We start from the raw sequence: 25,566 nt of genomic DNA on the forward strand, positions 1-25,566 counted from the left end.
TAGATACTTACATTGTACTTCTGCCTCATTTTACCTTATCTTGAGGACCACATAAGTAAAAAAATGGCCCGTCTTACCTTTACCCTACTGTAAATCGAGACTGAATCACGAAGTATCTGGGTCACGAAGTAGCACACGGTTGTCATCCACAGACCATAGAAATTTATCATTTGCGACTGCTTTGCAGTGTTTCAATGCCATTTTATCATGTTTTATAATGCTCTGCCTAAAATTGGCTCAAACCTACTTTGCAAACAACGTGCTAGCCTCTTAAAAAAGATAAGCACTTTTAAGCTCACAGCGCCATCTTGTGGAGTCTTCTCAGTCTTCATTTTTGCCACTCCTGCCACAATGCGGCTGTCAAATCATTGTATTTAAACATTATTAACTGAGGTTTACAACTTGACGCAGTGTTGTTTTTTTTATTAATAAGCTCTGCCTTTTGTTTATTGCATACGAGCAAAGTATGCCCTTCGCTAAGAGATTTGCGGAGAAAATCTGAACACGTGATTGTTACAGGAAATCAAATCAGACAGGATCACCAGTACGAGTGTAAACTCAAAAGATGTTAAAATCTTACTCTGTAGACATAATCTTTAAGTGAACACGTACGTTAAAGACTGTAAAAATTAAACGACAGGCGACCCAGTTTGAACACCATAGAGCTATCAATTTTTTGTTTAAATTGCGTGGAAAACGTAAGGAGAATCAAAACCATTTTCCTTATCTGTATTATTACGGCCTTATATTGTTTCAGAGCAACAAGCACCGATAAAAATGAGTATGGCGCACAAGTAAATTCTAGGGTCATGTAAGGACACACTAGGGCACAGTGACTCCCTTTGTTGCATTACGAGCATCATTCACACATGTATGTTGCGATGAAGTTTATCTGGGCTGCAGAAGTTGGACAGACACATATTAACCCGCGCATGCGCAATAACGCCACCATCCAGCTCTAAATAAGAGTTAAGAGAGAAACGAGGTGAGTTGCACGTTTATCAATAAATATGACGTTAGTGTCGTCACCCACGCAGTAAACAACGATACTAACACAGAGTGCGTTTCTTGTTCAACACTTTTCAACCATTGCGGCTATTTTCAACGAGGTTTAAAAACCGTAAAGATAAATAGAAGTGACAAGTTTGTGCAGAAGAAATTAAAAGCATGCAATTTGTTATTTCCTCAGGTCTGCGTGCAGCCGAGTTGTTATTTTTATAAAGGGATGAATGGCAACTCATTCAAAGTGCCTCGGGAAATGTTTTTCTTTTGGATAAGCAAGTGAAACTGTTGATTTGGTTTATTGTAGGATGCCCTGCTAATGTTACAGCTAGCCGGGGCTATCAGTCGGGCTAACGACATTCCGTGACAAGGGGAAAGTAAGGAGTTTGTTGACGAAGGGGAAAACATTGCGTTTTAATAAAACAAGTTGTACACTTGGCCTTCCCGTGATGGTTGAAGGTCGGAGCGACGTGAATCAGACCAGAGAACTGTTATAATTTACATACTTTAAACGTGTCGGCGGCCCTTTGCTATGCTCCGCCATTTTGTGTGTCAGTCGAATGCTAATAATGGGCGCTCACGCATTGCACTTTATTTATGCTAAGAATAAATTCCGTCATCACTTGAAATAACCAAACAAACGTTTATAGTAAAGCAGGCGAGTTTTTAGGTGATGTTTGCGCGGTGCCGTTACTGTACAGTGTTGGCTTTAGATGAAATTTTGATTTATGATAAACGGCAGGTCAAGAACGTTATTACACTATTGCCTGTCGTATACCAATGATAACGCGCTTAAATAGAGTCTTTATTCTATAAAAACAAATCTACTGTGCATATGTGCGTTTTAACTTGTCTTCGCAAGTATCCGCTCGCTTTTAAACCCCAGATTTAACGAGATTCTTTTGAAAAAAGGAAAATCTGAACTTGTTCGTCTAACTTTACTTCTAATCGCTTTTCTGCATTAATAACCACCAAAGTAGTTTAAGTGTGTCTGTGAGAGTCTGTATACATAGCTAGCCCATAATAATTGACATCGTAACTATGTAGAAATACATATTTTGGTTCTCGTTTAAGTGCTTGGTGCAATCCATACTGCAAACAGCAGTCGCCCTCTAGAGGAATTGTGTGGAACGGCAAACGCCGCGCAGCTGTTTCGTAAGTTGCGGGCGTTTTAACAGTCGCAGTCAAAACACAGTTTTTGAGGCGAAAGCGTCGTATTTTGAATACTGAAAACCGTTTTGTTTACCAAAACAATGCGTGCTGATCTACCTCTTTTAAAACGTCTTTGTGAATTTCGTCTACCCTCTTTCCAGATGGAAGTGATTATGAATAGGCCTATGAAGATCACTGACATCAGAGTAACGTTACAATGATGGGTTTTTCACAACCCATGTCATTTTTTTATTAGAAAGCTATGGAGATTAAGCTTTTGTATCTTAGTCTCGCATTATATAGCGTTTGAAGTTTTCTACGGCGCTCACAGTAGTTTTCGGTCAAAACTTTACATACACCTTGTAGAATCTGCAAAATGTTAATTTATTTTAGCAAAATAAGAGAGATGATACAAAATGCATGTTGTTTTTTATTTAGTACTGACCTGAATAAGATATTGCACGTGAAAGACGTTTACATATAGTCCACAAGAGAAAATAATTTATAAAAATTATCCCTTTCAAAAGTTTACATACGCTTGATTCTTAATACTGTGTTGTTACCTTAATGATCCACATTATTTGTATAGTGATAGTTGTTAGTGAAACCGCCTGCTGTTCTTTAGAAAATTCCTTCAGGTTCTACAAATTCTTTGGTTTTTCAGCCTTTTTGTTTTGAACTCAACAATGACTATGATTTTGAGATCCATCTTTTCACACTGAGGACAACTGAGGGACTCATATGCAACTATTACAGGGTTCAACCGCTCACTGATGAACTAGAAAAACTAGATGAAGAGCCAGGGGTCTAAACTTTTAAACATAATGAAGATGTGTACATTTTTCTTATTTTGCCTAAATATCATTTTTTTTATTTAGTACTGCTCTTCAGAAGCTACATAGGATACTTACATGTTCCCCAGAATACAAAATAAGTTCAATTTACCCTTATCTTCAAATTCAAAATAGTTTGAACCTTTTGTAATAGTTGCATATGAGTCCCTCAGTTGTCCTCCGTGTGAAAAGACGAATCTCAAAATTATACAGTCATTGTTGGAAAGGGTATGCTGAAAAACCAAAGAATTTGTGGGACCTGAAGGGTTTTTCTAAAGAACAGCAGGCAGGTTAACTGTTCAGTGCAAACAAGAGACTCATGAACAACTATCACTAAAAAGAAAAGAAAAAAAACACAGCTGTGGATCATTCAGGTAACAGCACTGTATTAAGAATCAAGTGTATGTAAACTTTTGAACAAGGTCACTTGTATAAATCCAACTATTATTTTCTCTTGTGGACTATATGTAAAATATCTTATTCAGGTCAGTACTAAAAAAAAATAAAGCATTTTGTATGATTTCTATTTTTGTATGTATCTGTAACCTATAACATTTCCAAAGTAACTTTTCCAACACTGTTTGTAGTTCGGTCAAATTTAAGATGCTTACTTCAGTCACCATGTCCATGTTGTAACAGTAACCGTATATTTTTCTCTTTTGACCTCCATTTTATAGGTAAAGATGGCAGAGACATCTACAAGTGATGGTCCTGCCACAGGAGCTGATTTTGACATGATGAGCGCTCTTGACTGGAAAGACGGCATAGCCACCTTGCCAGGAAGTGAGATTCGGGTAAAAAATTTTAGTGTATATGAGCCATAAAAAGTGAAGCGAGGGACATATTTGACTGGAATGTGCTGATGAAAAATCTCAATATCTGTTCTGTTTTTAGTTTCGGATGACTGAATTTGGGACCCTGGAGATTGTCACAGAGGTGGAGCCCAAAGTTAAAGAGGCGGAGCCTCCAGGCCCACGGCCTCAAACTACAAGCACCAACAACAGTCATTCTTCTGAGCAAAACAAAGCATCAAATCAGACTGCAAAGCCCCAGTCAAATACAGAGCATCCAACAAGTACTGTGGGTGAGTACCAGTAACATAGAGGAATTATTTGTCCTGTAATTTCATTTTTAAGAATTTTCTCCTTTTTTTTCAGCTTCCACTGACCCCCACAGGCAGGCAGGGGCCAGCAACACTAAGAGCCCCAGCTCTGTGGAAAGCCCCAGTGTGAGTACAGTACCCAATGCGATTGTTCCTGTGACTGAGGCGACTGCAAACTGCAGGTCATGTGGTCACTCTGGTTCACGCGAATCCTTTCTACAAGGCAAATTTTGCAGTGCTGCTTGCGTACAGCCCACTAGTGGCAGGTACATGTTTTTGGTATTCACTGAGATCTGCCATTTGCACTGTTTATGGTGTATTTCTGTTTTACCATTCATGCTGTATTAAGTTTGTATGTGTGTGTGTGTGTGCAGGTCAACCCCAGCTGAGGCTGTTGAAGGAGAGCGTTTAGGTAAACGTGTGAGAAAGAAGAAAAAGATGTTTATGGAATCTGGAGATGAAGAGGAGGACAACATAGAGGAGGAAGAGGTAATGTAAACGCACAAACACACACCTAACTCAAACAGAGGAGAGTGAATTCAACATGTATGAAATGTACTAAAGTAGCATTTACTGTATTGCTCAATGTTAATTTTTTTCTTTTTTCAGGAGAAGGTTAAATCCTCAAAGGGAAGACGAGCAGCTAAAGTTGCTAGACTAGGTTGGTCATTTTATTTATCTGTCACGCACACGAAGAAACAAACTCTGGCCAGACAGAGTCTCATACCTTGTGTCTTGAGATGCACAATTTATTGGTGCCAAATTAATATTTCTTAATATATTGGACATGTCTCATCTGATGTGTAATTGTGCATTTCCTGTATTTTTAATTTAAGATTAACTTTTACGCCTAACAGTCACATAATTAATTCAAGCTAATCTTCAAGTTAATCTTTAAAAACACTAATTGTTTAATAACACAGCTAAATGTAATCTTTATGTAATCTCAAAATGAATATACTGTATGTGCTGTACATTATAATTTTGTGATGCGTTAATTCAGCTGTAGCATTTACAACAACTGATTTTAAGTTTTAGACTTTTATTTTACTTAGACAAAACAATAAAGAATTATAGTATTGGCCATTTATCAGTTATCAGATATAAAATGTTCTATTGTTGTATTGCTGCATCTCAATTTTTATGGATAGATTTTGTCTTGTATACACTACCAGTCAAAAGTTTTTGAACAGAAAGATTTTTAATGTTTTTTAAAGAAGACTCTTTTGCTCACCAAGCCCGGATTTATTTGATCCGAAGTACAGGAAAAACAGTGAAACTTTGAAATATTTTTACCATTTAAAATAACTGCTTTCTATTTGAATATATTTTAAAATGTAATTTATTAATGTGATCGTAGATAGATTTTTAGCATCATTACTCTAGTCTTTAGTCTCACATGATCTTTTAGAAATCATTCTAATATGCTGATTTGCTGTTCAAGAAACTTTTTTTTATTATTATTATCAATATTTAAAACAGTTGAGTATATTTTTTTCAGCATTCTTTGATGAATGGAAAGATCCAAAGATCAGCATTTATCTAAAATAAAAAGCTTTCGTAACATTATACACTATACCATTTAAAAAGCTTGGAGTCCATAAATATATATATATTTTTTTTAGCAAGGATGCTTTAAATTGATCAATGAAGATAAAGACATTTATAATGTTACAAAAGATTTCTATTTCAAATAAATGCTATTCTTCTGAACTTTCTATTCATCAAAGAAACCAAAAAAAAAAAAAATCTACTCAGCTGTTTTCAACATAATAACAATTTTTTGAGCAGCAAATCGAATGATCATGTGACTGAAGTAATGATGCTAAAAAAAATCCTTTTTTTGAAATCACAGGAATAAATTACATTTCAAAAAATTTTCAAATAGAAAACAGTGATTTTAAATAGTACAAATATTTTAAAATTTTACTGTTTTGCTGTACTTTGGATCAAATAAATGCAGACTTGATGAGTAGAAGAGAAGTTTGTAAAAACTGTTCAAAACATTTGACTGGTAATGTATTTTCACTAATTCTTAGATCGTCCTTTATCCCATGTATTATCAATTATAATGATTTTTTAAATGTATAATCACTTAAAAAGTCTATAAATTGCTTCTATTTGATTCTGTGTCCATAGTGACAGCACCTCTGGTTAAGAAGAAAAACTGGAGTTGGTCAGCTTATCTGGAGGAGGAGAGGGCCATTGCTGCTCCCTTGAAACTTTTTAAGGAGGTAAGACCCATCATATATAGCTTGTCGTCATCATCATCAAAACTTTATTGAGGACACATCATGGTCCAAAAAACACAGACAATACAGTGAACGGAATAAACAAACAACTAATAGTTAAAAGACAGACAGAATCCACAACATCAAATATTTACATACAGACTAAATCGCCAATGGTTCCACATATTGTAGAAAAACTGAACTGAGCTGAACTTGTGTTTTTGTTCACAGTTATATAATCAACATGGAATGATTAGGATCCTGATTAGTCGTCTGTTTTTGTCATTAGAAAAAAAGTGTTATTTTAATGAAAACAGCTCTGCAGCTGGAGAGATTTAAGAAAAAAATCATGAATTCTGTGAAATTCAGTAATTTTGTATTTGTGTGTTTTTGCAATATAGCACCAGTCGTTTCCTCAAAGCAGGAATGGATTTAAAGTTGGCATGAAGTTAGAGGGATTGGACCCCTGTCACCCTGCTCTCTTTTGTGTTTTGACTGTTGCAGAGGTAACCGTACTCAACTTACTGTGATTTTATTTGATATGTGATTTTTAAAGAAACAGAACTTAATATGTTTTTAGTTATGCTTATTGTAACGTATTTGTCTTCTGTTCCAGGTGCAAGGCTACAGGATTCGGCTTCACTTTGATGGTTACCCTGAGTGCTATGACTTCTGGGTAAATGCTGACTCATGGGATGTGAAGCCACCAGGCTGGTGTGAGAAAACGGGCCTCAAGCTATTGCTGCCAAAAGGTGCTTACTATACTAATAATGAAGTACTGCAGAATTAATCTGTTGTCAAGGATACAACATGCAAAGCAGCTCTTGTGCAGAGCTCTATTTTTGTTCTCGATGACATAATAGATGTGCTTTATAGATGTTTCTTTAAGTGTTAAACAAAAAATTCACTCTAAATAATGTGATTACAAAACGATCTACTAGTTGTTATTCTGAAATTGAACATAAATGTATTAGTGCTGTAATTGACACATGTTTACTTACAGGCTGCAAAGATGGAGAGTTTAACTGGAACACATATGTAAAGAACTGTAGGGGTCAACTTGCCCCCAAACATCTCTTCAAGAGTCTTAATACAGTATGTCACTTCACATGCACGCAGTTACAAAATATGTCTCGGATGCATATGTCAGATTTCTCTGTGTAAGTTTCTGTTCCTGGAAATCATGCTGTCTTCTATAACAATGTGTTCTCTGCCATATTTAGTCGGTCACACCGTCAGGATTCCGTGCCGGGATGAAGCTGGAAGCCATTGACAGGAAGAACCCATCACTCATCTGTGTCGCAACCATAGCTGCTGCTGTCGACAACCGTCTCCTCATTCACTTTGACAACTGGGATGATTCATATGATTATTGGTAAGATAGTGAGCAGAATTCTGAGCATATGAGTGTCCTCATGATTGTTTGAGGTTAAACAGTCAAAACAAAAATTATTCAGACACCAGATATCATTTTTTTCATGTTTTTACTAGTGGGTGCAGGACACTATAGTTCATTTATGTAAGTGAGGATAGCAAAATAAAGTAAACTGTGACACATTATACCCATAAACTCTTCATACAGTGGACTACCAGTAAAATTGATAAAAAATTTGGGACCAAAAATTTGATTTGACCCACTTGACCAGACCGTGATTTGTTACATACCTTTCTATCAAAGTTATCTGACAGTTCTTGTCATATTTTATTACCATTTTCTAAACTAAAGTGAATAAACTGTGATAATGTGAGAAATGTTGAAGGTGTCTAAATACATTTTAGATTGACTGTAAATGCATTGTTTGTTCTCAGGTGTGATGCCAGCAGTCCATATATTCATCCAGTCGGGTACTGTGAGGAGGCTGAGTTAACACTCACTACACCTGCAGGTGAGATGCTTTTCATGTAATATTCATCCCTTGTGACTTCTGGACCCCATTTTGAAAGCCCCAGAATTAAAACGTTCTTTCATTCTTTCCTTTTTTTGTTTAAACAAACTAATGACCATCACACATTGTCTTAAAAGCAACCCCTGGTGTTAAGACTTGCATAGCTTATATAACATAAATTATGTCTCTTACTAAAATATGTAGTAGAAAACCCAAGAAAGACTTACATTATTTAAAAAATCCACATCATTTTATACATTATTTCGATGATGTCAAATGGTTGCACACTGCCACTACCTGTTAAAATTTTTACCACAGCACAACTCAAGTCAAAGGGCAACATAAGAAGTGATGCAAGTCTTCACTGCTTTTCTAGCAATAAGAAGAGGAGAAAAGAATGGGGGAAGATCCCTGTGGATGAATAAAACTTCCTAGACACGTGTCTCCGTTGTCTTCACTTTAGCCCTGATGCCTTTTAGGCTTTTATTAGACCACGTCTACTGAAAGAGTTAACAGGTGGTTCCTTTTAAGGTTAATTAATGTTTGTTTATTTTTGTGTCTTAGATTATAAGCCACCGAAGGTTTTTACTTGGGAGAAGTACCTTGAGGAAACTGGATCCCAGGCTGCACCAGCAAGAGCCTTTAAACAGGTGAGGTGAACCATGAGCGGTGTAGTTAAAGGATAAGTTCACTTTCAGAATACAAATTTCCTGATAATTTACTCACCCCCATGTCATCCAAGATGTTCATGTCTTTCTGTCTTCAGTTGAAAAGAAATAAAAGTTTTTGAGGAAAACATTCCAGGATTTTTCTCCATGTAGTGGACTTCTGTGGTGGCCAGTGGGCTGAAGGTCCAAATTGCAGTTTTAATACAGCTTCAAAGGAATATGGGTCTTATGTAACAAAACAATTGGCCATTTTCTAAAAAACATAAAAGTTTATATACTGTTTAACCACAAATACTTGCACTAGCACTCCAAATGTGCGTCTTTGCGCATTACATAATGACGTTGGAAAGGTCACGCGGATAGTTCTTGGCTTGTCTCTCAGTCCAAAAATTAGGGTAGGGCAAAAAACTCCATCTCATTTTCCCCTCCAACTTCAAAATCATTAGTGTGAGACTTTTTTGCATGTTAGCTTTCTAAACACAGGGTTGGTACTTCTATCTACGTCATGCGTGACTTTTCCAACATGATTACGTAATGCGTGAGGTCGGGCTGATGCATTATGAGCATTTGTGGTTCAAAAGTATATACATTTTAATTTTATTAGAAAATGACTAATTGTTGTGCTAAAGAAGACCCTTATCCCTCAGCTGTCCTTTGAAGCTGCATTGAAACTACAGTTTGGACCTTCAGCCGTTGGCCACCATTGAATTTCACTACATGGAAAAATCCTGGAATGTTTTTCTCAAAAACCTTAATTTCTTTGTGACTGAAGACGGAAAGACATAAACATCTTGGATCACATGGGGGTGAGAAAACTTTTGTTCTGGAAGTGAAATTATCCATTAAATCATTTATAATTGGTAAAATGTCATTTTAAAGGTCTGTTAGTCGGTGTGATGCAAAAGTCAGCATGTATAACATGTAAATAAAATTTACACAAAAACAAACAAACATGTGATTTGGTTTAGAGTTGTGGACCGTTTAACAAAAAACCCCACCAATAATAAAAATGACATATGTGCTGGTTTAATAAAAAAAATGTTTAATTATTTAATTTAATATTTTATGTAATTTTTATTTCTTACTGTTGAAAACATTTTGTAAAAAATCATTGGGTAAAAAAACTTCATCATAAAATTGCTTATTATGTATTGCATTGCAAATAACTGTTGATCTTTGGCCATCCAGAGACCACCGCATGGCTTCCAAGTTGGGATGAAAGTGGAGGCAGTGGACAAACGTAATGCCATGCTTATTCGTGTAAGCACCATCTCTGATGTAGAAGACCACAGAATCAAGGTTTGCATACAGATATATCTGTATTATCTCATTATTTTAGTATAATTGAAAACCAAAATAAAAAGATGTAATATTAATTCATTAGTCATTTAATAACTATTTGAATTAATTGTATTTAATGTTAATACAGTGAGGAATTTTTTTTGATCCCCTGCTGATTTTGTACGTTTGCCCACTGACAAAGAAATGATCCGTCTATTATTTTAATGGTAGGTTTATATAAACAGTCAGAGACAGAATAATAAAATAAAATAAATCCAGAAAAACAAGTTATAATTTTGTGTCCACACCTCTTTTATAAAGGTAACAAGCTGAGATTAGGAGCACTCCCTTTAAGACAGTGCTCCTAATCTTAGCTCCTTACCTGTATAAAAGACACCTGGGAGCTAGACATTTTGCTGATTGATAGGGGATCAAATACTTATTTCACTCATTAAAATGCAAATCAATTTATAACTATTTTGAAATATGTTTTTATGGATTTCTTGTTGTTTTTTGTCTCTCACTGTTAAAATAAACCTACCATTAAATTTATAGACTGATCATTTCTTTGTCAGTGAACAAATGTACAAAATCAGCAGGGGTTCAAAAATGTTTCCCCCACTGTATATTTAGTTATCTTTGCTGTCTCTCTCTTTCTGTACATATAGGTCCATTTTGATGGCTGGAGTGATGAGTATGACTATTGGCTAGATGCTGATAGCCCTGAACTGCACCCAGTAGGCTGGTGTCAGAAGACAGGTCATCCTCTACAACACCCCAACGGTAACATACAGTTCGACACATTTATATACAGTTTCCACTCAAGACTCATAATCAAATGTAATTGTAACTATATTAGGTCCCAGAGATTCTCCAGTGCCTCCAGGACAAGGCTGCCCAACCCCAGGATGCAACGGAGTTGGACACATTAGAGGACCTCGGTATGGGACACATTACACGTAAGTTATACACATACTGTCACAAATACTCATGTTTCATTCAAATGCAAACGAGTCTCTTTCCCATTTTTAGGGCAGTGAGCTGTCCATACTCAGATCTGAATTTGAATAAGGATGGGCTGGTGCCGGACAGACTAGGCGGGGAGAGGCCAGTCACGCTTATCGGACCCCCGCGCCACCGCCGTGCTGAAACACTCACTCAGACGCATCCTCCCACACCCAGCGCCAGCACCCCTGACCCCCCTGACACCACCACGGACGCGTGTCCACAAGCTCGCCCAGTGCGGGAGCACGTTGTGTGAGTGTCAGCAGTTACGTACAGTTTTACTTTTCTTTCAATCTCACACACACTTTCTGACTTCTCATCTCTGTCTCGTTTCTCCTGTACTTCAGAACTGGCAGTGCTCCCAAATGTGTCAAGCCACCTCAGGTGAAGCAGGAAGGTGATGGAAAAGGTATAGATTGTTTAGATTTTGCAATATTTTGGCTTAATTTGCTTTTACGGATGATCAAGAGAATGATGCATACGGGTCAATGAAGTCATGCTCATTTTTTTTATTTGTGTGTATTAATTCATTCAAATGTTTAAAAAGAATATTCAAATATTTAAAATAAAATTCATACATACAGTGACTTAAATACGCTTCTTCTATGATAAGCGTTTCTTAATTAAAATTAGTTTAATATTTTGCAGGCATAAAGCAAACATATCATCGCAACAAAGAAAAAAGCTTAGTTAAAAGAACAAAGTTCTTAAAAAAACATATATAAACAGAAATATTATATTATGTAATAGAAACGCAGGCCTTCATGACTGTCAAGGTCAGGTAAACTGACATTTTTATAACACAGTTACAAGACAGTTACATTTCTGTAAAATATCATATTGTGAATCCTGAAAACTATATTATTGTGGAATATTTTTACTATTTAAAATAACTGTTTTCTATTTGAATATATTTTAAAATGTAATTTATTCCTGTGATTAAAGCTAAATTTTCAGCATCATTACTACAGTATTATTATTATTATTATTAATATTATCAATATTTAAAACAATTGAGTACATTTTTTTTTTCAGGGATTTTTGAGATCCAAATATCAGCATTTATCTGAAATAAAAAGCTCTTTTGATCTAAACAGCTCTTTTGAAATACCATTCAAAAGCTTGGATTCGGTATAATGTTTTTTACATTTATAATGTTACAAAAGATTTCGGTTTCAGATGATGTTCTTCTAAACTTTCTATTCATCAAAGAAACTTTCAAAATTTCTACTTAGCTGTTTTCAGCAATAATAAATGTGTTTTGAGCAGCAAGGATCATGTGACTGGAGTAATAATGCTTAAAGTTCATCTTTGAAATTACAGGATTAAATTGCATTTTAAAATATATTCAAATGGAAAACATTTTAAATAGCAAAAATATTTCAAAATTATGCGTTTTATGCTGTACTTTGGATCAATTAAATTCAGGCTTGGTGAGCACAAGAGACTTCTTTAAAAAAACATGTAAAAAAATATTGTTCAAAAACGATTGACTGGTAGTGTACATTTTTAAATATTAAGCAAATAAATATTAAGATGTGTACACTCATATGTATTTAAAATATTACCTTTAGTACTAGTTACACCAGTCACAAGAGTTAAGACATTTAAACTTGAAAATGGTTGAAATGTTCAATGCTGTATGAAACCAGGTTGAATAAAAAAAGTACATTTCTGAGATCTTGCTGCATGTATTTTCAACTAGTAGCAATTTTTCAAGGCATGTCATGAATGAAGTCTGTTTGTGTTGTAGATTCTCTTCAACAGTTCCTGCATGAGTCTGTGTTTTGTGGATGGGAGCCACCGAGGTTTCATCTGTGTTGGGAAAAGCATGGCAAACTCTTGCCTGAAGCTTTAGGCCTCACTGCCAAGAGAGTGGCCAAGTGGAACACAGAAGAGGTGACATTTGATAATTCTGGAAAAGTCACTTGAGCTTTTAAAGAGATCTCCTAAACGTGTGTGTATATTTATTGTGTCTCTTTTTGTTAATGTTTTTCTTTCAGGTGGCAACTTTTGTAAGAGGGCTGCCTGGTTGCAGAGAGCATGCTGCCACCTTTAGGAAGGAGGTAAATGGGGGGTGGGGGGGATATCACTTCAAATATCACCTTCCCTGTATACACTACCATTCAAAAGTTTGGGGTCTGAATGTTTTTGAAAATAGTTTCAGTAACTCTTTAATATAGGAGCCAACTCTCACTATTAACTAGTGCATATTACTAACATATTGACTGTTTTTTAGTACCAATAAAGCATGTTAATGCCTTACTCTTGACCATATTATACAGTTGAAGTCAAAAATTGACATACACCTTGCAGAATCTTACATACACTTGATTCTTAATACTGTGTTGTTACCTGAATGATCCACAGCTGTTTTTTTTTGTTTAGTGATAGTTGTTCATGAGTCCATTGTTTGTCCTGAACAGTTAAACTGCCCGCTGTTCTTCAGAAAAATCCTTCAAGTCCCACAAATTCTTTGGGTTTTCAGCATTTTTGTGTATTTGAACCCTTTCCAACAATGACTATGATTTTAAGATCCATCTTCTTACACTGAGGACAACTGAGGGACTCATATGCAACTATTACAGAAGGTTCAAACACTCCCTGATGCTCCAGAAGGAAAAAGGAAAAACGATGCATTAAGAGCCAGGGTGAAAACTTTTGAACAGAATGAAGATTTTTTTTAATTTGGTACTGCCCTTCAGAGGCTACAGAAGATACTTGCATGTTTCCCAGAAGACAAAATAAGTAAAATTTACCCTGATCTTCAAATTCCAAAAGTTTTCACCCCCTGGCTCTTAATGCATTGTTTTTCCTTCTGGAGCACTAAACAAAAAACACAGCTGTGGATAATTCAGGTAACAACACAGTATTAGGAATCAAATGTATGTACACTTTTGAACTGGGTAATTTTATTGAGGTAAAAGTGGTTGGTAATAGTTATTAGTGAGAACTGGACCTTAAAATAAAGTGTGGCTGAAGTTGCTTATACTCAACAAGACTGTAATTATTTGAAAATACACAAAATAGTAAAATTGTAAAATTATCATCACAGATTATGGTTTTCTATTTTATTATATTTTGAAATGTAATTTATTCTTGTGATGGCAAAGCTAAATTTTCAGAAGCTATTACTCCAGTCTTTAGTGTCACATGATCAGAATTTATCAATGCTGATTTAGTGCATAAAATACATTTCTTGTGATACTTTTAATACTTTTTTCAGAATTCTTTGAATATAGAATTTATTGATTTACTGACACTTTTGATCAATTTATTGCATCTTTGCTAAATAAAAGCATTAATTTAATTATTAATAAATATATTAATTATTTATTTATAAATATTAAAAAAAAAATCCTACTTGACCCCAGACTTTTAAATGGCAGTCTATGTAGGGCTCATTTAGCACTACTCTGTGAGTATCTGTAAGTGAATATGTATTTAAGATACTTGTTTTACCTTTCCCTACAGCAAATTGATGGCGAGGCCTTCCTGCTTCTTACTCAGTCAGACATTGTTAAGATTCTGAGCATCAAACTAGGACCTGCATTAAAAATTTATAATTCGATCCTCATGCTGAAGAGCGCAGATGAGGAGTAGACAACTAACAGCAACTGCTGCTCCATCAAACAACATGTTTGAAAGTTGCTCTCGCCCCCACCGACGTGTCCAGCAGACTGACAAATAATGGACTGATCGGCCAATTCAACAAACGTCATGTGATCAGAAATATCACAGGCTGATATAGATTGGACGTCTCCCCTATTAACTCCGCACTCGCTTTAAATTAGGACTGATATTCTCTTTTGAAACCGATTAATATTAGACTCTGGGAGGATGGGTGAGTACACTACACTGAGGCACCTTAAATTGTTGTAAAACTTAACTGGATTTGTTCATTGTTGATATTTATGTTTTTATGATTGCTAAAATTGATGGCTAATTATGATCGAAATGCATGATGGTGGAGCTTTTACTTGAAATGTAATTTTTCTTTTGTAAAAATGCAAAAAGACCTTTGTTTGTAATCGAACACACATCCTAAATAATCCAAATAGGCCTGTTTGAGACCACTAGAGGGCAGCAGGATTGTGTGTGTGTGTGTGTGTGTGTGTGTGTGTGTGTGTGTGTGAGTGTGAAAGACTTTTGCAAGCATGTGTGAGTGAGAAAAATGTATAATAGTGTGCTTGCATCTAATGTCAGGGAATTCTTGCTCTGGGCAAATCTGGAATTGAATGTCTCAGTTTGTATTTACTTCTGATGAAATGTTTGATCTTGTAAAATGCATTTGTAAATTGAAAAAAGTTGTATAGTGAATTGAATAGTGTGCTGACTCAGACACTGCAAAGAGTTAGGAATAGAAATGAGGGTTGTGTGTGTGAGAGTGTGTATTTTAAGCCTCTGAGACCCTGACAATTTGCCTTGTACATGCATTCCTGAGTACTAAGACATTTTGTTCTGTCATTCGCTGAGCAAAAGCTCTGACCTGCTGTATAATACAGCTGTAATTCTCAGCTCTGCTGCAGCTGATTATACATGTTGGAATCACTTTGTTTTCATGTACTGGTTTGGATTTGCAGTGCTTCTCAAAGCTGTCATTATACGCACATGCATATGCAGGTTGGTCGTATAGCATTAGGTTCGGAATAATACATTCAGTTAGGGTTGGAAACTGGAAAAACAATTGAAAATGGGTGTACAAAACTAAAATACTGAATAAATATAGATGATAGTCTGCAGACGCATTTGGATGGTAATGGAAAATCAAGATTTAGTGAATCCTCATCGCAGGGGTTAGGGTCAAGGATGAGTTTATGTCAGATTTTGATTGTTTTCTTTGGTTTGTGTGCGTGTTTGTAGATTAAATGTCTCTCTAAGCAGACTGTGTATGTGTGACTGATTGTGTGTTTCTGAGTTTTTTTTTCTTGTCCAGCCTCAAATGGATGAATAGAGAGATTGAAAGAGAATAAATAAGGATTTCCAACAGCTGTTGTATTTTCTGTTTTCTGTCATTTCAACAGGTTTTAAAAGGTATGCTTATGAAAACAGGCCCAACTGGTATGGATTTTCTTATATGTCTGTTTTATGCAATCAAATATGTTGTATTTGAAATTGAGAGCAAAATAATTAGATTGTAATAAAAAAAGATTGTTTTCACTTTTTAATTACAAAAACAAATAGAACTCTTTGCCTGTTAATAAATCTTTTTGGACTTAGTTCTCACACCCATAAATTTTGCTTTCTGTCTTTGCAAGTCTAAAACTATTGTGAAATATATGGGTGTGTAACTGCAAAGAGAAAAATGTCAACTTATCTGCAGTGCATCAAGTTTCATCAATTAATTTTTGCAATTTTTTTGTAACAAAAAATACCATTTTTAGACATTTTTTGATTTTGTTTTATTTTAATTGCAATATACAGTTGAAGTCAAAAGTTTGACTGTATGATTTTGATATTTATCTTTTCACACTGAGGACAACTGAGGGACTCATATGCAACTATTACAGAAGGTTCAAACACTCACTGATGCTCCAGAAGGAAACACGTTGCATTAAGAACCGGGGGTGACGGTTTTGGACGGAATGAAGATGTGAAGATTTTTCTTATTTTGCCTAAATATAATATTTTTTTCGTTTAGTTCTGCCCTTCTGAAGCTACGAAAGATACTTACATTTTTTTTCAAAAGACAAAAGTTAAATTTACCCTGATCTTCAAATTTAAAAAGTTCTTAATGCATTGTGTTTCCTTCTGAAGCATCAGTGAGCGTTTGAACATTCTGTAATAGTTGCATATGAGTTCCTCAGTTGTCCTCAGTGTGAAAAGATGGATCCCAAAACCATACAGTCATTGTTAGAGAAGGGTTCAAATACACAAAAATGCTAAAAACCAATGAATTTGTGGGAGCCAAAGGATTTTTCTGCAGAACAGCAGGCAGTTTAACTGTTCAGGACAAACAAGGGACTCATCAACAACTATCACTAAAAAAACACACAGCTGTGGATCATTCAGGTAACAACACAGTATTAAGAATCAAGTGTATGTAAACTTTTGAACGGGGTCATTTATATAAATTCAACTATTATTTTCTCTTGTGGACTATATATAAGTGCTTTTTTTTTTGAGAAAAATCTTATTCTGGTCAGTACTAAATAAAAAACAACATGCATTTTGTATGATCCCTCTTATTTTGCTAAAATAATTAACATTTTGCAGATTCTGCAAGGTGTATGTAAACTTTTGACTTAAACTGTAAATACATTTCTCAAAAACTGTTTGTTTGACTGCATAGTAACGCCCCAAACATAATGTACAGGATCTCAAATACTCCCTTGCCATGGTTTGACTATAAATAAAACCAAAAAAACATGGCTGCTATAGGTTAACCACAATAACCATGGGTTTGCTACACTAACCATAATTCAACCATGGTATTTGTAGTAAAACTTGTGGTTATACAAAAACATTTGAATAACTTAATATAATATATACATAATAACAATCTTAGTCAGTCAGGGAAAGGCTTGAAATGGGCCTGGGTCCTTTGAGACTCTAAGAATAGGTTATTCTGCCCACCGTGGGACCCAGCGGGCTTGCACATGTTCCCATGACCCTCTAACCACACTATCTCTCTCTCTCCCTCGCTCACTCCCACGTCACTGGCCGGTTTAAAGTAAATGCGCCTCCTCCCCTACTTGTCGTGATACACGCTTATGCTAAGGATGGAGAGTGATGGATGTGCGCGTCCTCATCATCATGGGAAGTAGACTCGATGCAAAGTGTGCTGTCGCGCGTCTTTAAACGGACCGTAAACAATGTGTTTCAAGTGGAGGAGAAGCAAGTGAGGTGAGTTTAACTTTAGGTGATGATGTTTGGACTTACGTATACAGCTGAGGTCAAAAGTTTACATACACCTTGCGGAGTCTGCAAATTGTTAATTATTTTAGCAAAATAAAATGTTATTTTTTTTATTTGGTACCTACCTGAATAAGATATTTCACATGAAAGACATTACGTATAGTCCACAAGAGAAAATAATAGTTGAATTTATAAAAATGACCCTGTTCAAAAGTTTACATACTGGTACTTGATTCTTAATACTATGATTTTACTTGAATAATCCACAGCTGTGTTTTTTAGTGATAGTTGTTCATGAGTCTCTTGTTTGTCCTGAACAGTTAACCTGCCTGCTGTTCTTCAGAAAAATCCTTCAGCTCCCACAAATTCTTTGGTTTTTCAGCATTTTTGTGTATTTGAACCCTTTCCAACAATGACTGTATGATTTTGAGATCCATCTTTTCACACTGAGGACATTTTTCTTATTTAGCCCCCGACCCCAGCTTCTAAAGCATATTTTTTCCTTGTGAAATCATTATTTAACGTTTGAACCTTCTGCAATAGTTGCATCCCAAAATCACACAAGGGTCTCATGAGCTATCACCAAACACCAAAAAAAAGCTGTGGATCATTCAGGTAACAACACAGTATTAAGAATCAAGTGTATGTAAACTTTTAAACAGGGTCATTTGTAAAAATTCGTCTATTATTTTCTCTTGTGGATTATATGTAAACATATTTTCTGTTAAATATCTTATTCAGGTCAGTACTAAATAAAAAATCGCATGCATTTTGTATGATTCCTCTTATTTTGGTAAAGTAAATAACATTTTGCAGATTCTGCAAGGTGTATGTAAACTTTTGACTTCATCTGTATCTACAGACAATCACTACGTGGAAAGAAGTGTACTGGAAAAGACCTGGGCTTACTGCATTTGAGTAATATATTTGGAAGAAAGGTAAAATGTGCATTTTTTCCATGTTAGAAACTTTGCCAACCCCATTGTAATGGCACAGCTGTTGTTGATTGCAAAAGTGAAAGTGGCACTATCTTAACATTATTTGTTTGTTTGAGAATCCAATTAACCAAATCTAGCACACTTGACTCAACCAATGGCAGTTTAAGAACAAATTCCACCTTTAATTTTTTAAAGTAATGTGGAATAGTGGAATAAAAATGAAACTTCTGTAATTTTGCGTTGTGTTACTCATGAATGCACAACTGAGACTGACATGGAAGAGAAAAAATAGTTGAGTTAAGTTGATATTTTTGTTTTCTTTGCACACAAAAAGTATTCTCAAAGCTTTATAACTTAACGGTTGAACCACTGATGTCACATGGACTATTTTAATGATGTCCTTACTACAGTGTCAGTTACGTTGCTGTCTAACTCTCTCACTCTTCATACTTTTTAGCCGACTGCAATTTGTATTTATAGTGAAATCTTTATTTAACATTTTGTACCTTGTCAGGGTGATTTTACTGATCATTTGAAGTCCATTAGCTTATTTTTACTTTTTTTCTAGGAGAATGTCTGAGGTAAATACTCCCACAAAAAAAGGCTCTGCAACAGCCCCAGAGTTGGATACTCCACCCCTAAGGTCAAATACAAGGCCTGTGATTGGTGGACTGCGTTTGCGTTCTCCGCCAGGGGCTTGTTTGTTGTTTGCTGGTGTTTTACTAATAGTAGGAATCGGCGTTGCTGTGGGGGGTTATTGGAACAGTCAACCCCGTCGACAAACACCACATCATGTTTCAACGGGACGCACCTCTTCAGAGAAACTGAAGCTGATTGGTCCTGTCATCATGGGGGTGGGGCTTTTCATCTTTATTTGTGCTAATACAATTCTCTATGAAAATCGTGACCGAGAACAACATCATAAACGAGACCAACATAAAGATGACCAGGAGATCCTGCTGGTACAAACTCATAGGAATAATTCCAAACGGTTCTCACAAACAGAAACAAATACCAATACGCATACATTGGACTTGTCTGAACTCAACATTCATTGCTTAGAAGAAGGGGCCGGAATTCCAACCCTAAAGTGTTCTTTGCAGTCCTCTGGCTCATGTAGCTCTAGTCAAGTGAACTTGGAATCTGGATCACTCTTCCGAGATTGCAGAAACATGGAAAGATTGGCCTTGCCTGTCATTAAAGTCAATGACTGCCTGATTGGCTCCTCACACCCAGTGCCTCCACCTCTCCCTGAACGGACTTACCGGAACAAGATGGGAGTAGAAAATATAACAAATGTGGAGCTAACACAAGTGAATCTTGCAGATTCATCTCTAATGACATTGAACAAGGAAGAGCCAAAGGATCTGTTGTGCTCATTAAGGTCCGCATAGTGAATATATTGAATATATTCAAGCCGAAAGATGTTAGGGCTGAGTATTTCTCGATTCTGATTCATTTCTGTGTTTTTCTGTTATAATGTATATTTAGCTTTTTTCTGTTATTTTTTCTTTTCTGAATTGTGAGATATAAACTCGCAATTATGAGTAATGAGTCAGCATTGCGAGTTTGTTATTTTGAGAAAAAAGTCACAATTCTGACTTTATTTCTCAGAATTGCGAGTTTATTTCTCAGAATTGCGAGTTTATGTTTTGCAATTCTGACTTTATAACTTGCAACTATGAGTTTATATCACACATTTCTGAATTAATTTCTTAGAATGGTGTCTCAATCCTGAGAAAAAGTCACAATTGCATGATATAAACTCACAACTGCAATATATGAACTCGCAATTCTGAAAAAAAAGACAGAATTGTGAGATGTAAACTTGCAATTCTGAGAAAAAAAGTCATAATTGTGACATTAAAACTCACAATTCTGAGAAAAAAAATTCACAATTGCTTGTTTATATCTCGTAATTCTGACTGTTTCTCAGAATTGCGAGTTAAATTCTTGTAATTCTGACTTTATAACTCGCAATTACAAGTTTATATCACGCATTTCTGACTTTCTCAGAATGCGATGTTTATATCTCAATTCTGAGAAAAGTCAGAATTGCAAGTTTGTATCACGCAATTCTGAGAAAAAGTCACAATTGCGAGATATAAACTTACAATTCTGAGAAAAAGAGTCACAATTTTGAGATATCTCGCAATTCTCACTTTATTTCTCAGAATTGGAAGTTTATTTCTCAGAATTGTGAGTTTATGTCTCACAATTACAAGTTTATATCATGCGTTTCTGGCTTAATTTCTCAGAATGGTGTGTTTTTATCTCAATTCTGGGAAAAATGTCAGAATTGCAAGTTTGTATCACGCAATTCTGAGAATAATTTACAACTGCCAGAAATGAAGTTAAAATTGCGAGATAAAAACTCGCAATTCTAAGAAAAAAAGTCACAACTGTGAGATATAAACGTGTAATTCTGAGAATAAAGTCGCAATTGCGAGTATGTATCTCACAATTCTGACTTTAGAAAAAAAAGTCACAATTGCTAGTTTACATCTTGCAATTCTGACTTTATTTCTCAGAATTGTGACTTTATGTCTCACAGTTACGAGTTAATATCATGCATTTCTGACTTAATACAGGATGGTGTGTTTTTATCTTAATTCTAAGAAAAAAGTCAGAATTGCGAGAAATGAAGTCAGAATTGTGAGATATAAACTCGCAATTCTGAGAAAAAAAGTCACAATTGCGAAATATAAACAAGGAAGAGCCAAAGGATCTGTTGTGCTCATTAAGGCCCGCATAGTGAATATATTCAAGCCAAAAGATGTTAGGGCTGAGTATTTTTCGATTCTTATTCATTTGGGTGTTTTTCCGTTATAATGTCCATTTACCTTACTGTTTTTTCTCTGATAATGCTGTAATTATATAGTGTTTCAAATGGATTCAAGCTAAACTTGTCTTTTTGAACCCGCTCAATTGCATGATTTGGCTTCACTGGTCAAGCTGTATGTTTTTGAGTCACCAAAAAGAACCGACTCATAAGAGTCAGTTGTTTGTGAATTGTACTAAACTTGTCACGTGTATCTATCAATATACAAGCAGTCATTTTGTGTCGTCATGTCGAGATACACAGTCTTTTTTTTAACATGACAGTATACATAACTCACATTTACAACTCTGGTTAAAGATTTTTATTTTTTTTACTATAATGCTACAAGGACTAAAATCGGTTAACCGGTTAATAGTTAATTGGAAACATTATATATTACCTAGCCCCAAATTATTATTTTTTTTTATGGTAATTTAAAATCTCTTTCAAGTTAGGTTAACCCTTAGGTTAAGCTTAGGGTTTTCTAAGTGAAATAGTATGAATGAGTAAATTCTCACTTGATTCTGGTGTCTTTTTCATATAGTTGCTTTATAAAACTCATATTCATTGTTGTAGCATTTGATTGTTAGATTATTACCTTAAGGCATTATGTAACTTGTGAGAGTTACATAATGCTTTGTAGATTTTTGTTCATGTGAATTTTAAGCAATCAATTATACATGATCTTATTTTTTTTATGTGGTGCCACCCACTCAAGTCCAAAAGAATAGAGACTGCACTATTTGACATTGTGTTTGTAGTGCTGGTCTTTATAGTTCACATAAATGTCAGAGCAAATATGAAAGGCGGCCACCTGTGAGACACACATAAATAGACAAGTGTGTACACAAACAGCTTCTCCTACTACTATCTTAACTGTTCTGCATTTAACATGTTGAAATTGTTAGAGACTGAAAGACAAGTAGCAACACAAAATGGTGTGAGTCACATGCAGTCATACAGTAGTGAGTAATGCTCTCTATTTTGATTAGTTTGGGTTAATCCTGAACAAAACCAGAACATCTGTGCACCTAGCAAAAATATGGAAGCCTGTTTCCACCACTGAATAAAAAATAAAAAAGATGTTATTGCTTTTTATCTCACAATTTTGACCTTTTTTTCAGAATTTTGTGATACAAACTCGCAATTCTGACTTTTTTAGAATCGTGAGATATAAACACAATTTCGAGTTATAAAGTCAGAATTGTGAGATATAAACTCGCAGTTGCAAGTTATTAAGTCAGAATTGCAAGATAAAACTCAATTCACTTTTTTTTCTCAGAACTGCATGATACAAATGTGCAATTCTGACTTTTCTCAGAATTGAGATATTTATTAATAGTTATAGTCAGAATTGCACAATATCTGACTTTATTTAGACTTGCTTGCAAACATGCAATTCTGATTTTTTTTCTCAGAATTAAGATATAAACTTGCAATAGTCAGAATTGTATGATATAAACTCGCACTTATAAGCTATAAATTCAGAATTGCGAAATATAACCTCACAATTCAGAATTTCTTCTCAGAATTATGATATAAACTCACAATTGCAAGTTATAAAGTCAGAATTGTGAAATATAAACTCACAATTCTGACTTTTTTCTCAGAATTGTGTGATATAAACTCAATTGCAAGTTATAAAGTCAGAATTGCAATATAAAACTCGCAATTCAGACTTTTTTTCTCAGAATTATGATATAAACTCGCAATTGTGAGCTTTAAAGTTAGAATTGCATGATATAAAATCAATAACAAGCTATAAAGTCAGAATTACGAAATATAAACTCACAATTCTGACTTTTTTCTCAGAATTATGATATAAACTCATAATTGCAAGTTATAAAGTCAGAATTGTGAAATATAAACTCACAATTCTGACTTTTGTCTCAGAATTGTATGATATAAACCCACAATCGCAAGTTATAAAGTCAGAATTGCAATATAAAACTCGCAATTCTGACTTTTTTCCTCAGAATTATGATATAAACTCGCAATTGTGACCTTTACAGTCAGAATTGCATGAAATGAACTCGCAATTACAAGCTATAAAGTCTGAATTGCGAAATATAAACTCACAATTCTGACTTTTTTCTCAGAATTGTGTGATATAAACTCACAATTGCAAGTTATAGTCAGAATTGCATGATAAAACACAATTCAGACTTTTTTCTCAGAATTGTGAGATATAAACTCCCAATTGCAAGTTATAAAGTCAGAATTGCGTGATACAAACTCACAATTACAAGCTATAAAGTCTGAATTGCGAAATATAAACTCACAATTCTGACTTTTTTCTCAGAATTTTGAGATATAAACTCGCAATTGCAAGTTATAAAGTCAGAATTGCAAGATAAAACTCAATTCAGACTTTTTTCTTTTGGCTTTCTCAGAATTTAGATATAGTTATAAAGTTAGAATTGCACAATATTAACTCAGAACTGCTTGCATACAAACTCGCAATTCTGACTTTTTCCTCAGAATTGTAAGATATAAACTCGCAGTTCTGACTTTTTCTCAGAATTGAGATATAAACTTGCAATTACAAGCTATAAAGTCAGAATTGTGAAATATAAACTCACAATACTGACCTTTTTTTCTTAGAATTGCGTGAAATAAACTTGAAATTACAAGTTATAAATTACAATCACAATCTCACAATTCTGAGAAAAAAGTCAAAATTGTAAATTTATATCTCACAATTCTGACTTTTTTTTCTCAGAATTGTGAGATATAAACTTAGAATTGCAAGTTATAAAGTCAGAATTGCAAGATAAATCTCACAATTCACTTTTTTCTTTTGACTTTTCTCAGATATTTATTTATAGTTATAAAGTCAGAATTGTACAATATAAACTCAGAATTACTTGCATACAAACTCGCAATTCTGACTTTTTCTTCAGAATTGTAAGATATGAACTCACAATTGCAAGTTATAAAGTCAGATTTGTGTGGTACAAACTTGCAATTCTAACTTTTTTCTCAGAATTGTGAGATATAAACTTATAATTGTAAGTTATAAAGTCAGAATTGTGTGATATAAACTCGCAATTACAAGTTAGGAAGTCAGAATTTACTTTTCTCTCATATTTATAGTTAAAGTCAGGATTTCACAATATAAACTCAGTTATTACTCAGAATTGTAAGATATAGACTCGCAATTCTGAGAAAACTGTCAGGTTTTAGTCTGTTTCTGTTCTGTTTTCCTAGTGTTTTCCCCCCTCTGTTTCTAGTCATAATGGTTTAGTCCTTGTCTCCCCCTTCTAGTTTTGTCTGTATTGGTTTTGTCTTGCCCATATTTGTATTTCCCCCTCGTCATCTCGTTATCTTGTTTGTGACCACGCCTTGTTTTTCAGTGTATTTTAGAGTCTGTGTTTGCACACCCCGTTTGTCGGTCAATGATTATGTTACTTCCGTTTGTTTTGTTACATGTGCTCATTTCCTGCTCCCGGTTTTGTTTATTTGTTCATTTTGCAGTGTTTTATTTAATAAACTTCAATTATTCAGTTACTTCGGTTCTCCTCGTCCATCTTCACTCCTCAACCCGCCTGACTGTGACAAAAACAAGTCTGAATTGTTTGTCTTGCAATTCTGCGAGTTCATATCATGCAATTCTGAGAAAAAAAAGTTTACATCTCACAATTCTGACTAAATAACTCACAATTACGAGTTTATATCATGCATTTCTGACTTAATTTCTCAGAATTGCGAGTTTGTATCAAATGATGTGTAAATGCGCAATTGCGAGTAAAACTCGGAAATTGTGGGATAAAGTCGCAATTTCTTTTA

General features: G+C 34.8%; 2 protein-coding genes across 3 annotated transcripts; both read left to right on the plus strand.

The window, feature by feature from the left end:
• The first annotated feature begins 945 nt into the window (after positions 1-945).
• Positions 946-16,043, plus strand: l3mbtl1b (L3MBTL histone methyl-lysine binding protein 1b). 2 transcript variants are annotated; one of them, XM_073846744.1, is made up of 21 exons: positions 946-985; positions 3,665-3,781; positions 3,882-4,071; positions 4,145-4,355; positions 4,464-4,578; positions 4,699-4,750; positions 6,229-6,323; positions 6,722-6,826; positions 6,937-7,072; positions 7,324-7,415; positions 7,544-7,695; positions 8,130-8,206; positions 8,771-8,856; positions 10,063-10,173; positions 10,824-10,938; positions 11,015-11,114; positions 11,188-11,412; positions 11,508-11,569; positions 12,914-13,059; positions 13,164-13,226; positions 14,635-16,043. In XM_073846744.1, exons 2-21 carry the CDS (start codon positions 3,671-3,673, stop codon positions 14,761-14,763), a joined length of 2,373 nt encoding a protein of 790 aa, XP_073702845.1. In that variant the 5' UTR covers positions 946-985; positions 3,665-3,670; the 3' UTR covers positions 14,764-16,043. The 2 variants fall into 2 exon arrangements, with proteins under 2 accessions (XP_073702845.1, XP_073702846.1); XM_073846745.1 differs by having other exon boundaries at positions 11,015-11,096.
• A 1,840-nt stretch (positions 16,044-17,883) lies between these two features.
• On the plus strand, positions 17,884-20,762 carry LOC141342099 (uncharacterized). Its single transcript, XM_073846486.1, has 2 exons — positions 17,884-18,006; positions 19,525-20,762. Exons 1-2 carry the CDS (start codon positions 17,897-17,899, stop codon positions 20,348-20,350), a joined length of 936 nt encoding a protein of 311 aa, XP_073702587.1. The 5' UTR covers positions 17,884-17,896; the 3' UTR covers positions 20,351-20,762.
• The last annotated feature ends 4,804 nt before the right edge of the window (positions 20,763-25,566 follow it).

This window comes from Garra rufa, chromosome 9 (genome assembly GCF_049309525.1).
Source record: "Garra rufa chromosome 9, GarRuf1.0, whole genome shotgun sequence".
Taxonomy (NCBI): domain Eukaryota; kingdom Metazoa; phylum Chordata; class Actinopteri; order Cypriniformes; family Cyprinidae; genus Garra; species Garra rufa.